Source organism: Columba livia, chromosome 6 (assembly GCF_036013475.1).
Source record: "Columba livia isolate bColLiv1 breed racing homer chromosome 6, bColLiv1.pat.W.v2, whole genome shotgun sequence".
In the NCBI taxonomy this organism is placed as follows: Eukaryota; Metazoa; Chordata; class Aves; order Columbiformes; family Columbidae; genus Columba; species Columba livia.
Window position 1 is genome coordinate 15,660,923 of NC_088607.1, and position 13,942 is coordinate 15,674,864.

The 13,942-nt window shown below is 51.3% G+C and overlaps 1 protein-coding gene across 3 annotated transcripts in view; it reads right to left on the minus strand.

Annotated features, from left to right (window-relative positions):
* Nucleotides 1-8,698, minus strand: part of HPSE2 (heparanase 2 (inactive)) — a 112,889-nt gene extending 104,191 nt beyond the window's left edge. For 2 of the 3 annotated variants that reach the window (XM_065067236.1, XM_065067234.1), the window contains exons 1-2: nt 6,859-8,692; nt 5,678-5,835 (exon numbers count right to left, since the gene is read on the minus strand). In XM_065067236.1, coding sequence (XP_064923308.1) covers nt 5,678-5,835; nt 6,859-7,118 — 418 coding nt within the window. In that variant the 5' untranslated portion in view covers nt 7,119-8,692. Of the gene's footprint in view, nt 1-5,677; nt 5,836-6,858 lie in introns of all 3 variants that reach the window. The other variant, XM_065067235.1, reaches the window with a different exon arrangement.
* Between the last annotated feature and the right edge of the window lie 5,244 nt (nt 8,699-13,942).

Here is a 13,942-nt window from a genome sequence, read left to right on the forward strand (position 1 = left end):
CTCTGGCTCTGGTATACTCATAGCCCATCACGATTCTGCTCACTAAATGCACAGAAAAAACGTTGCCTTTTTTTTTTTTTTTTAATGACTTAGTGTTCTGCTGCCTTAGCAGAGGATCAGAAACATGCCAGAGCCAACACGAGGGAAGCAGCAGAAGGACACAGCACAGAGCAAAAAGAAGACATGGGGACCTCCTGGTGGCAGAGAACTAAGTGATGAGCTTCACCACCTTCAGGACACAACTTTGCAGGATTTAATCTGACCAAGGCTGAGGCTGCTGCTGTCCCACCTTTCACTGCAGGATTTCCTTTCCCAGCACTGTCCTCCGTGCCTCTGTGGTCACACACCACACTCATGGGTTCAGGCAGCTGAACAAGCTCAAGTGCAATCACCTCTGCACCATTCTTGTTTGGCCAGCTGAGGTCCCTGAATTGACTCACCAGGTAAACTCAGGCTTCAGCTACAGAAGAGGGCAGGAACACGGTACAAGGGGCAGAAGGCTGGGAGCAGCAGCCCTGACTGAAGCCAGCCCCTGTGCAACCACACACACAGGTAAAGGAATCTTCAGGTCATTTAGCATTTATTATCTTCTTTTCCACTTGATACCAAAGATCCTCACACATACTCCAAGAGCATGGCATCCTAGAAGCATCCCACACAATACAGACAGGGCAAGGGTGAAATGATGTTCCCCTTGCTGTACAAATCTTGAGGTTCAGATGCAGTGCCAGGTACCTGAAGGTGTCTGATGGAACAGATCCCAAACTGAAGGGATGCCCAGAAAACCTACACCAGGATTGCACAACAAAACATGAAGTTTCCCACACTATACAGCAAAATCCATGACTAGTATGGAAGGCACAAGAAACATGTCTTTTTCCATGCTTTTGTGGTAATTGGCCATTTTTCCAGATGCCCAGTATCCTCTCCAAAAAAGGAGATAAAATAAAAGGAAGTAACTTACTAGTAATTAAGAGAGTAGTTTTGAAATGTGTTGTCCATATGCACTTCAGCTCAGAAACTTTTCTGACGCACTACCTACAGCGTGCGTATGTGCTCCCCATCCCTCTGCCTCCCATGAGCCACACAGGCCCATGCCGTCTGTGTGTGGTAAATGTCCTTTGGTCTCTTTTCAGCCACACAATCCCAATAGGCTTTCACAAAGCCCAAGGGACAGGATTGAAAAGCCATACACTTTGGCCAACATATCTTGAAGATCTGCAGCTACGAGTAACTTCTCTTTTTCCCTTGAGTTTTTCTTCATAGAAAATATGCATGGGGAAAACTCTAAGCAATGTTTATGCCACCACAGGTTTTCCAAAGCCGGTCTGTGTGGCTTTCGAGGTAAGAGGCAGTTGAGAATCCCCCTGCAGATGGGGAGATTCCACATGAGCCCACCAAAGTCATGCTGTAGAACCAGCAGGGAGCTTCCAAAATGGGCTCTAGGTTCAGGCACTGAGACTGCACCTGCAGCATCCCTTGCTGAACCAACACCAGGTTTCCACACTACACATAACACTCCAACATCAAGCTCCAGCGCAGTACTTGAGTCAGGTTTTAGCAAACCCAACTTTTGTACCAGCAACTATGACCTGAGCAAACAGATAGCCCTGTATGTTTGCTCCTAAAAGGAGGAGCTGCTCAAGCCTGTTTTCCTGGAGACAAATGTTTCTTATTGTCCCAGACCCATCTGGTCTTTGGAAAATGTGAGGCAGTTGAAAGGACATGCTAAACAGATTGCTTGGTAGACAATCCAACAGCAAAAGGAGAAGCAGGTCTACTACGTAGACTGAGCACAAGAACTTACATCTTGGTACCTGCCCAGGGATCAGACATGCCCATGGCAGCAGACAAGCACATCTCCAGATAACAAAGTGCAATTCTCAACACAGCTGATGAAGAAAAACTCAGCAGAGTACATACAGATAAACACCATTTAAGGTAGAGAAAAGTTTCACAGTCTAAAAATGTTACACCTCTTGATCGACAAATATCAAAGTATCTCTGGTACAGCCCCACCTCCTGGTGTCACAGAGTTTGACATATATTAAACTGTTTTCTTTCTCTAACAGAGAAAGTTCTTTCTCAGGCTGGCCCGCACCATAAATAAATAGGGTGGACTCCAGAATTGGGCATACAATGTCAGGGCTGCATGGGATGGCAGCTGCCCAGGGTACACCATAGACAGAGTGTTCATAGATTAGTTAGATGACCTTCTAATATTTAGCAATATAGCCATGCTACTATCAACATGGACTGCACACCATATGATTCACCTAAACCATTCATCATAGGCAACCACTTTTACAAGTTGCTGTGTCAGGTATGGACAAATCTGCCACCAGGTGATTAAATTTCTGTGCCAGCTTCATATGCAGTGCTGAAACAAGCTACCCCATGCACCATCTTCATGGGTATCACAGGCTGCCACCACATATTACTCACCACTTTGTTACCTCTACTGCCCAAACGTGACTGGTCTGGACTGGAGTGAAGCTGTTCAGAGTTACAAAGGAAAAACACCATACACAACTGGTATTACATGATACTTCCAGGTCTGTGCTTCCAGGAACAACTTGCACAAGAAAAGAAAACCCTAAAGCCTAAAGGAAGACCTTATTTCAGGAAAATTAAGTACATTTTAGATACAAGTCAAAATCTACTACTGTAACCCTCAGAGTGCATCAAAGCACTCATCGGAGGAAAGGAGAGGAAAAGGATGGGCCAGTTAACTCAAAGGTAGGTCTAGATAAAGGCAGTTTTCAGAAGGTGGAAGTATGCATGTTGTAACCATTTGAAAGGCAAATAAATATAATTTCAAATGGAGGGGAAAGAGTAGGACAAGCTTCTGAGGAGGTCAGATCATCAAGAAGGTGGAGCACCAGAGAGATACAAAAGACCATCAAAGGCAGCAGCGGTCTGGAGGGCAATGGGGTGGCAGAGGAGGATTTACAGCACAAAGATCCTTGCATGGAGATTCGTTCAAACTCCAGCAAACATAGCCACAGAACAGAGCACCCATGAAGGATGCTGCAAAGAAGTGCTGTTGCTGCTGTCGCCCGTCTGAGTGGCTTAGATGGCCACACTGGGGTGGCCTGTGAGCACAAAGAATGCAGCTGCCTGTGACATGAACAACACTCACAGAGCTACTTACTAGTAACCACAGCTGAGGGAAAATTAAAGAACATAAGATGTGCCCACCCCTTGCTCTCTATGCACAGGCCACATGGGAAAATGAGGCACAGAAACTACCGTGGGGTCTGCAAAGAGAGCCCGCGCACTGGGGTCGCAGGCCTGGAGTCCATGCGCTCACACAGGGTGAATGGGCAAAAAGACAAACACTCAAAGCAGAAGAAAACCGAGCTATCATTTGTGTCCTAAAAAACACTAAGGTTATGCACAAGGCTTAGAAATTCACAGATTTCTGGTTTAATAACTTTCTGACTTTTTAAAGTCACCAAGTACCCCAGCTTCTTCCCCAGTCCCATGTCACTAATGTTTAGACAAGAAATTTCAGAAAATAGATTCTGGCCACACAGACATGGAAAACAACCCAAATCACCCCATATAACTTGAGAAGGGGGAAGGATACCTAGCAGGATGCTTGCTGGCTTCCCCCACAGTCAAGTGCTGATTGTCTTTTTGTTGTTGTTGTTCAGATTGTAAGGCTTTTGTAGCAAGGGCATCTGCTTGCACATCTGTGCATGCCCTAATCCCAGGCAGGTCCTGGACAAGCCACATACGAGGGAACAAAAACCAGACCAGTGCTCCAAAAGGAGAAGATGGCTGCTCAGATCCAGTACAGCAGGGCAAAGAGTTGCAGTGGCATCAGGATTTCATTTTAGAGAACTGGATCCCTCTAGTGAAGTGCTCAGTGCAGCCTCAGCACAAAAAGATATGAGCTACTAGCAACTCTAGCCCTGGAGTTTGCACATAGATCTTAAGAACAAATACGAAAGCTTTGCTTCCAGGCAGGAAATCCCTTTTACCACACCTTTCTGATTTACACCAATGCTTGATATACACCACATGTGTCCCCTCCTTCCCTCACCCAAATTTGCAATGGTTCTGTTCCATATTTAGGTGTTGAAAAGTTAAGACCTGTGGTTACAGCTTCTATGAGAAGCTTCATTTTGAAGGGCTGTTACATTTCAACTTTATTGCCGCGAGGAAAACTGGAAAGAAAAAAAAAAAAAAAAGCAGCTTTCAGTCCTTCTCTAACATGAAAGCTGTTGTGAAGACGTTGAATAAGTTTAAGTTCTCTCCTGCAAGTTGTTGAAACATTGAAAGTGGGAAAATTTATTCTTACAAATATTTTGTGGGAATATTGTAGGAGTCCCATGTACAATTTTTTGCATTACACTTAATTTTTCTTGTTCAAGGTGGCAGCAGCAGGTTTGGTCAGCATTTTCTCCTGAAGTGCAACTCAGTAGGCAGAGCTTACAACAAACACTTTGCCTGAGGTATGTTACAGGGAGAAGAAAAACAAGCATTAACATCAAGATTGCTCTGGCTAGAAGACCAAGTAAGAGATGGACCATGCAAACTTACCCACCTGCCTGCGTGTGGGAATAGAAGGACATTCATCTCGGTGAGATCAGACGCTATGTGAGGGAACAGCGGGAGCAAGAGCCGTCAGAAAACTGGCAAATGCATCTGCTTTTTCCATTCAGCACCACACTGCTGACTAGATCTCTGCAGAACTTCCTCTGTTCCACAGACCTGCCTACTGGGATCTGTCTGGCATTAATTTGCCTTCAAAATTACTTATGGAAATATCTTCAGCTAATTTTTGTAAGTCATTGGATAAGGGGAAAAAAAGAATAAGGTGATTTTAAAACAACAAAAAAAAAAACGGCACGAGAGAAAAATCAATAAATTCTTGCACGAGGACGTGGTATTCTGCTTCTTAACATACATGCCTTAGGAAGGAGACTTGGCCTTGACTTTTCTAAGAAGTTTCTTTGTGTAAATTAAGAGCCACAGAAGGTGAAAGCCTTTTGTGTAGCCGAGGACCGCTCTGGGAGGAGGGCAAAGCCAAGGAAAAGAGGGAAGCAGCGAAAAGCCGAGGGCTAGCCGGTGACTTTTGGAAAAAACTATGATGGGAGAGCGGTCCGGAGGGGGAGCGGCCCCGGTCGCGCACCGACGAGAAGAGAGGCAACCGCGACCAAGCCCGGCGGAGAGCCCCGGGGCTGCACCGGGCAGAGAAACGCGGACCGACGCCGGGGTCCCCGGGAAAAGGCAGGGCTCCGCGAGCGCCGCGGTGCGTGCGAAGGCTTCCTAGGGCTGCAGTGCCCGGTCCCAGCCAGGAGCCGGCGGAAAACCCCGTCTGCGACCGGCGCTGCCCGCTCGGAGATCGGGAGCGAAGGGAGCCGGAGGACGCGGCTGGTGGAGTGGGACACGAACAGCCCCTTTCCCCGGTGCCGGCATTTTGCTCCCGGGGTCAGGCATCCGCCGGATCCACCGAGAACGGGCGGGCGGGGTCCGCCGAGCTCCCCGGCTCCCCCCGCTCGGGAAGGAATTAGTACGGGTTAAGACTCCCTGCCCGGTGCCCGGCGGCAGCGCGGCCCGTGCGCGGTGCGGCCCCTCCTGACCGTGGGGCAAGCGGAGCAGAGGCGCCCGGCTCCCGCAGCTCCCCGCTGCCGCGCCCGCCCCCCGCCCCGGCCCCGGAGCTCACCGTCCTCGTAGTTCTTGAGGTAGTAGTCGGGACCGGGCCCGCCGCGGCTCTTAGCCGGGTTCTTCACGTTGTGGAACTGCAGAAAGTCCGTCCTCTTGCCCGCGAAGCGCAGGAAGGCGGGGGCCAGGCCCCGCGCCAGGGTCACCAGCCGCCGGGAGCTGGGGAGAGAGCGGGCTGAGGGCGCCGCGGGCCGGGACGGGCCCTCCCTGCCCCGGTACCGGCAACGAGCGGCGGCCGCGGGGCTCTGGGACCCACTGCTGTCCTGCTCGTCCCTGCTGCCCCGCCTTACGCGGGTACCACCGCAGCAGCACCCGGCTGCGGGGCTTTGCGCCAGCCGAGCGGCGCGGCCCGGGAGTTGGGAGGCGCCCCGCCCGACCGCCCGTAGCGGCCCGGAGGCCGGCGGGACCCGTCAGTACCCCGCGCACCGTGCGCCCCCCGGACAAGTGCAGCAGCGTCGCGGGAACAGAAGCGCTCAGCGCCCCGCGCACCCGCCCGCCCCACGCGGGACCGTGCCGCGGGCCGAGCCGCCGGGGACGTGGGGAAAGCAGGAGCCGGCCCGGGCTCCGCTTTTCCCGCGCCTTCCCGTCCCGCTCATTCCCAGGAGGCGGAGGCAGCAGCCGCAGCGACCCTCGGGGTAGGCGTGCGGAGGGGACCCGCTCTCCCTCCCCAACTTACCCAGCAGGGAGAGGCTTTCTGGCCGTCCCAGCGCCTCCAGGCCGCGGCCGCTCCGCATCGCCGGTGGAGCCCAGCGCAGCTGCAGCCCGGCTCTGCCCCCCGCGCAGGGCTGGAAGTCCGGGGAGCGGAGGACTCTGAAGACCTGGCCGACACCCCGCTCTCCACCCGTCGGGACCTGGGGAAGGCTCGGCTCGGCAGACGGCCCCAGTTTTGCTGCTGTTTGTTTAGTTTGTTTTTCCCTGTACTGCCTCGGCCCCGTGTTGTGCTTTCTGCAGAGGAGCGGTTGTTGGAGCGAGGGGAGCACGACATTTTTGCAGTCATAACTGATAAGTCTCCGAAATGCTTTCTCCATTGCAAACATGTGCATCTTAATGGAAACCATGGCCTCGCTCCCTCCGTCACAACAAGCGCCGCCAGCAGCGCGGAGCCCGGCGGGGCTCGGCGGCGGGGCCACCGGGACGCCCCGCGGGCGGCGTGGGGAGGGGGCCGGGGGGCTCCTGCCTTACCTTAAGAAATCGAGCCAGCCATCATGAATGATGGAAGGGTCCAGCTGCAGGGAGAGGAAATTCTCACTGATTATCCTGACAGGGCTCTTGGTGTTGACATCAAGGAGAATGAGAGTTCTTCCCTTCACACCTGGAGGTTTCTCCACCGGCAGCGCTCTCCTGTCCCCAGCATGGGAGGGCAGCGAGAAGGTGGCCATGAGAGCCAGCCCAGGTGCCATCAGGGCTAAGAGCCCAGGGGGGCAGGAGCTGGGACAGGGCATGCCGGAGAGCAGGAAACCCCTAATTAACTTGCTGTCTGCAGGGGCTCGCTGGTGGCTAATTGTCCTTATCTAAAGTGTGGGGCGCTCTGCCTTTTTTTGTAATGTTTTGGTGCTGGTGGAGGGAAACTCACGCCCCTGACCAGCCTTTCTCGCAGCCGGTGCCAAGACTCCTTGCAGCCAGCACCGCCCCTTTAAGAGATGCAGGCTCCAGACATTTTTAACTTTTTGAAGGTAAGGGGAGGCTCCTGGTTTAACCCCCTCGGCTCGGGGTCCACCGGCCTGCCGCAGCCCCACCAGCACCGAGCTTTCGCTTTACAGCGGCTCCACTGCCCACCGGCGGCCGCTTTCCTCCGCGGGAGCTCCCAGACCCCGCAAAACCGGGCCGAAGCCAGGATACCGAAACACTGGGGAGCTCGGGACCGGGACGCGGCGGCCGCCGTGCATGGCCACAGTTTGTCACAGGCTGCAGGGACGGCTGAGGCGGTAAGGCAGTGGGGTCGGCCCGGGTTGGGAGGAAAGGGAGGTTAATCACTTCAGAAAAAGTCCTACCTACGGTGAGAGCTTGCCCTGAGCCTAGTCGGGACTGGGAGTGCTTAGACGAGGCCCCCGGGGCTGAGCGCTGGCGGCTCCGCGGGACTCGACGGTCGCAGCGGGGCTGGAGGCCGCCGGAAGCCCGGCACGACACGTTCGGCTCAGCCGGCGCCCGAAGGCTTTTCGGGTACCGCGGAGAACCGAGACACAGAGAATCGGGCCGCCGGCCGCCCTCTCCCGCCGGCCTCGGGGCCCAGTGGTGTCCGACTCTTAGCGGTGAAAGGAGAGGGGCAAGGGCAGAAGCGTCCCGTGTGGAAACGTCCGCACTGGGTGTGCAAAGGACAGTATGGTTCGATGGGATCGACGATGTCCTCTGCGCCGAGGCCAGTCCGCGACCGCTGCCTGCGGAACGGGCCGCTGGAGAGGTGCAAGTGGCCGCGGTTCTCGACTCTGGGCGCAGGCTGATGGCACCCGGCTCAGGATCGTTGTGAGATGCCGAGCATCCCGGGAGCGATGGCCCACCTCAGGGTGTGTCCATCCGAACCGGGCATCCTCTCCCGCCAGCAGCCGACTCCCGGGCAAACTCCGGGCTTCCGCACAACAGCTGCCGACGAGCTCCGGGAAACGTAACGCGCCCTACCTCGAACGCTTCGGCCGGGCCGGGTGGCACACAGGGTCATGGTGCCACTGTCTTTCCCGGCGACTGGGCTGAGCCGGGCCCGGTGCGGTCCGTCGGGGCCACGCAGCGCCGGGGATGGGGCGTCCGCAGCACCATCTGCTGGTGAGGGGCCCGGCGTGGCAAGGGAGCCGGCACCCACCTGCGGACACCCCCGCGCCGGGGTCAGAAAGTGCTGAGGCTGCGGAGAGCAGCGGAGCTCCACGACAGAGGCACAAATCCCGCCCGGCGCCGAGCCGCAAGAAGTAGCCCAGAACAGCCGCCGGACGGCGGGGAGCCGCCCGCTGCCGTCGGGCAGCCCGGCTGGCGTCGGGTGCGAGAGGCGAGCGCTGCAGGGCGGCCGGCCCGGGCAGTCCGGGCCAGGGGCTCTTCCATCGCACGGCAGCTAGCTGTCCCGGCAGGCCTCCCCGCGGCGGAACCCCCTCTCGCTCCTTCTGGTGCACGTGCGAAGCCACCTGCGTTCCTCATTTGCCCCGGGCCCGGGAGGAGAAGGAAGCAGACCCGGTGTCTCCTATGACTGCAAGGCCCGGACCTTGGTGCGCTCGGCGGAGCCCTGCACGAAGTGGAGGCACTCGGGCCTGGGTGCCAGGCAAGACCGCAGGCAGCGCCATCTCCAGAGGAAATATTTTCTCCCCTCGTCTCTCTGACCCATGAAGCACTTCAAGCCCATCGTCCTGGGAGCAGCCAACCCTGCCCCACTGCTGGCCCTGGGTTAGCCAGGCAGTGGTTGTGGGGACATGAAGTCACTGTGCAATGAACAGTAACGGGAGAGGAGAATTAAATATACCTCTGGCTCTGCTAGGGGTGAGCAGGGAATGCACAAACCAGGATTTGTTCTGAAATCATCCCGCTAAGGCGGAGAGGGGAGCGGGGCTTAAAACGCGCCTTAGAAGAGCCTGCCGAGAGCAGCTCAGGCTGACAAAAAGCAGCAAAGGGATGCCCAGAGCAGCGAGGCTTTGAGCGCTAAAAGAAGTAAGAGGATCCGGGGGAAAGGGCTGTGCAATTTCAGCTGTGCAAAGCCCTGGCATCCCGGGACAGGAAGAAGGCAATTTAAGCCTGGAAATTTGTGTTCGGCTGCAAACGCTTCAGCCGCAGTTTGCAATCGATGTTAAAACTGACCCAGGACCTGAAGCCTCCACTTCAGAAGCTGTTCGGTTTGTGGGTCACCCCGGGAAGAGGAACACGAGTTTTTGAATCGTCTCGTTATTTTATATTTTTTTTCTGTATTGTCAGATGTCAGCAAGGCTTCAGGGGCATTTGTTACTGAAATCAGTGTTGCAGTTGCAGGCCGAAATTTTGTACTGTGCCTTCTGCTAAGGGTGGTTCTATTTTAAAACGAAAGTCTAGTGTGTTAAGTAGTCAAGGCAAGAAAGCAAACAAATTATCCTGTTTAACCTACTTTATACATATTTCTTTTTCCTTACAAACATACTACTTCGGAAGAGAAACGTGTTTATTCTGAAACGTTCCTTACAATTAGTCTCTGCTTCAAACGCAAACTCCGGATGCAGCGAAGTCACTTATCTGCGGAGATATCACCAACAACATAAAGCAGCAGGGAAGGCAGCAAAAAGTCTCCCAGCTGCTAGGGTCAGCTTCCAGATTCTGGGAAGACGGCACTGAAGGAAATATTCACTTACCTGTCTCAGCTTTCCAGACCAACACCCAGAGCCTGCCCCAATCCGGTGGCCTCGGAAAAGCAATTGTACCCCATTTTGCATCTGGCAAATATAAAAATAAACCCTTTTTCTTTCTGGTTTTTTTTTTTTTTTTTTGTGTACTTGTCTTTGTGCTTGGTTGGTGTTTGGGTTTGTTTGTTGTGGGTCTTTTTGTTTTGATTGTTTGTTTGTTGTTGGTTTTTTGTGTGTGGGTGGTGGTGTGTCTGGGATTGCTTTTGTTGTTGTTTTGTTTTATTTGGTGTGTGCGTGTGTTTGCTATAGGAGCCCTCTGAACGCTGAAGAGCTTTGGTTGCCTCCAGCGCTGGGGCGGCAGCGGCGGTTCGGGGAGTGCGGGGCCCGGGAGCCGCCGCTGCTGCCCGGCGCAGCTCGGGGGGGGCCCGGGAACCCGCACGGGGGGGGCCGGAGCACCTCATTCACAGCAACGCATACCAGATAACAGCTATCTCAATTCACACCAGCTGCAAGCCCGGCTTGCCGTCCGCAGGGGCGGTGAAGCGCCGGTCCTTTCTTATATTACGATGATTACTTTAGAAAGCCTGACTCACATAAAAAGTATCCATAAAGATTTTGCTCGCGGTTTTGTCGATTTGGAAATACATTTATTCGTTTTCCATCTACTCGAAACTTGCTGGTTTTAAGCTCCAAAACAGTAATTGGGACAAGCAAACCGGGGGAGGAGAAGCATTTCCATAAAGAGTTTAACCAAAGCACATTAAATATTTTCCCAACATCACCAAATAAACATCAATCCTCCAGCTCCCTATAAACTATTTAAAGCACGTCATATCTTCTCTTCTGTTCTTGCCAATGTACTTTCCTTTTAATTTATAAGCCGATTAGAGCAGGGGTCTGTCTTTTTGTGTACATTTGCAAAATGTCTGGCACCCTTTCAGTCGCAGTTCACAAACAATTAAATCTGCGTTTAACTTCGTTATTGTAGGTAGTAAATTCGATTTTTCCTCGCTTCTGTAGAGGTGCTGCCTGTGAAAATGCTTGTTGTAAATGATCTGAGCAGTTGTTGAAGTGTTTCGGCAGAGAACGGCAAAAATTATCCAAAAAAAAAAAAGAGAGAGAGAGAAGAAAGAAGAAAAAGCACGAGGGAAATTTAAGCTGAGATCTCAGGCTGTATAGACCAGCCCAATAGAAAATGGGGAAAACCTCCTTAGGAGGAACATTTTTAGTTCGCTAGAAAATAAATTTCTTCTCATAGATGATGGAAGTTATTATCATCAGAGGATGTGTTGTACCAAACAAACCTCCATTAGGCTGGGAAGGATAAAACAGGCTAGACAGCCTTTTAAAAAAGAATAAAAAATCATCATGTCTTTGATTCCGAAGATATCAACGGTGTCTGTTTCTGTAGTGCTGTCAAGTAAACCTGAGTTATGGATGCTCTAAAAGAAGCCAGCAAGGAGAAAATTCAGTGCATGAAGATTAAGAGCACTATCCATAGATACTTTACCAAAATATACTTTATTTTCAGACTCTTAAATTCTTGCTCTGTATCTTGGCATGACAATTTCTGAGAAGAGCAAGACCAGTGAATGTGGTAAAGCTGTGGTCATCAGAGCATGCAATTGCATGGCAGATTCTTTTTATTGAGGTTTTTGCCTCTTTCTCTATTGCAGTGTCCATCATTTTCACCACAAGAGCCTTAATGTCTGGAACATAACTTCCTAAACCTGCTGATGCCTCAGGGTGGGTGTTGCACAGTCTGAACTCCACTGCTGAAACCATTTTCTAGCACGTCTAACTTGAACAAGCAGGCAGAGGAAAACTGCTTGATTTAATGCAGTACCCGTGTATTGCTCTTTAATGTATGTGACCTGGGAAGCTCTGTAACAAGCAGATACATCTGTCTGGGCTAGGAGGACTGGCTGGCTAGGGAGCTCAACAACAGCAGGAGCAAAGCAAGCCCACTGAGAGCGCTTCCTCCCTTCTTATGTGCAAAAAGCAAGGCATCAATCAAAACCAACTGCTTGGTCAGGAGAAGCACACTTGGCAATGCTGTCTTTTCATTTTTGCCAGCATGAAAGGAACACAAACTGGTATCTCCAAATCTAGACATAGGAAAATAGAGCATGGTGGTGCCAGGCTTTCCTTTGAGAGTCAATCTATACTCACTAGTTGCCTAATTAAGAAACATATAAAAATAAGGGACAGGGGAAAAAATAAGGCATCAGTCCCATAAAGGCTGCAAGTGGGGCTCTCCCTAGCTGGCACACCATGGGAAGAGACATGAGAAAGTGGGTGGATCAAGTTTTTTAGGCAGCTGCTGATCAACAAAATTTGTTGTTGTTTTTTTTTTCTTTTTGTAATGTAATTCCCAATTCTGTGAGCAGTTTGCTACCCTGTACTCTGCTAGAATAAACTAAATCTATTATTTTTCTTTATTTTGTCTAATTTGATGCATGGTCTCAAAAATGCTTTGAAAAGCCAAGGTTACCCTAGTCCTGCACATTTCTCTATGGAGAAAACTAATGAGCTTCGAAAGTGTCCATCTCATAACAGGTGTTCTGAGGTTTTTGAAAAACTTAGATGCTTCATTTCCATAAATCTGCGAGAATGGCTCTGGGAGGGTGGTCAAATCAGGTGCTGTCCCAACACACAGAAATCTGTTTTGCCCAGCGCCTCTTCAGCAAACAGAAAAGAAAAAAAAAAAAAGATGACTGAGACTACCCCTGTGTATAATAACACTATTCACTATTTGACAGAAACTGCTCCTCAGATCTGTGCACTTACCTGTACTCATCAATTGCTGGGTCTGGTTTTGCTTTTGTCTTTTGTATCTTGAGTAGAAGCAAATGTGGCAGCAATTTGTCATAGTCCGAGATACAGAGGACAAAAACAACAGTGAGACCCAGAGCTCTGCAGCACTCCAAAGACCACAACAGCCTCAGAAACATTTTCCTCAAACTGAACCCAGCTCTGAGGAGCAGAGAAATGTGTAGAATTATCCTCATTTCACATCATCACATAAAAAAGAAAGAGAAGTGGATACACCAATTTCACAAGCCTGAGAATGAACGCGAGCAAGTACTTGTCCCATCATCTGGGAGGAGACGATAGAGGTGAAAGAAGAGGGAACCCAGGGGGAATGGTAAAAGTTCACAGAGACCTCATATTTTTCTGGAGAGATGCTTCACATTCTGACAGTAAAAATGAAGGAAGCGGACATGAGGAGTAGATCAGAGAGTGGAAGTAGGAAGATGGATGAAGTGCAAGGCTGGAGGAGCAAACGAGTCAATTATGAATAAGAGGAAGGGGCTGCGTGCATAGACCAACAAGAAGAGGGAGCTCAGGGGAAGAAACAGTGGCCAAAATTCTCTCAAGTCAGAGACACTGCCAGGACAAGGGAGGTAGAAAACAGAATCCTCCAGGTAAAGATAAAATTGTAAACCTCTGTCCTCTGTATCTATTTGATTATGACACCTCTGTCATCAGCTCTATCAGGACAACTGAGCATGGCCCTGTTATAGACAGGAGAAATCGGCTGTGTCAAAGCTGAAAACCGTTGGCTTGCATAGAGAAATCAGAAGCAAACTATGAAACTCACAGCTAGAGAGCAAGAGGAAGGAACCACTGAGAACTATGGATCATGCCTGAGAATCAGTTTTCCAGATGAAGGAGAAATAAAGTGAAATGCCAGTGGCACAGAAGCAGTGGCCACCCAGGATGAATCCAGGAGGTGAGGATGAGATGAGCACCACCAAATGTGGGGAGGACAGCCAGCAGTACCTCACTGAGCTGGACTAATGCAGGAAGGGGAAGATGGGCTGATGCTGGATAGACCTTAATACTCTGCTTTAATTGTCCAGCAAAGGCTCTCAAACAAATCCAGAAAAAGAAAAAATATTTTTGCACAAATTCTAGTAACAATAGTGAATTTCCTGATCTGTTCCTCTTTAAGGCAGTGGTAGAACAACAAAGGTCTGCAA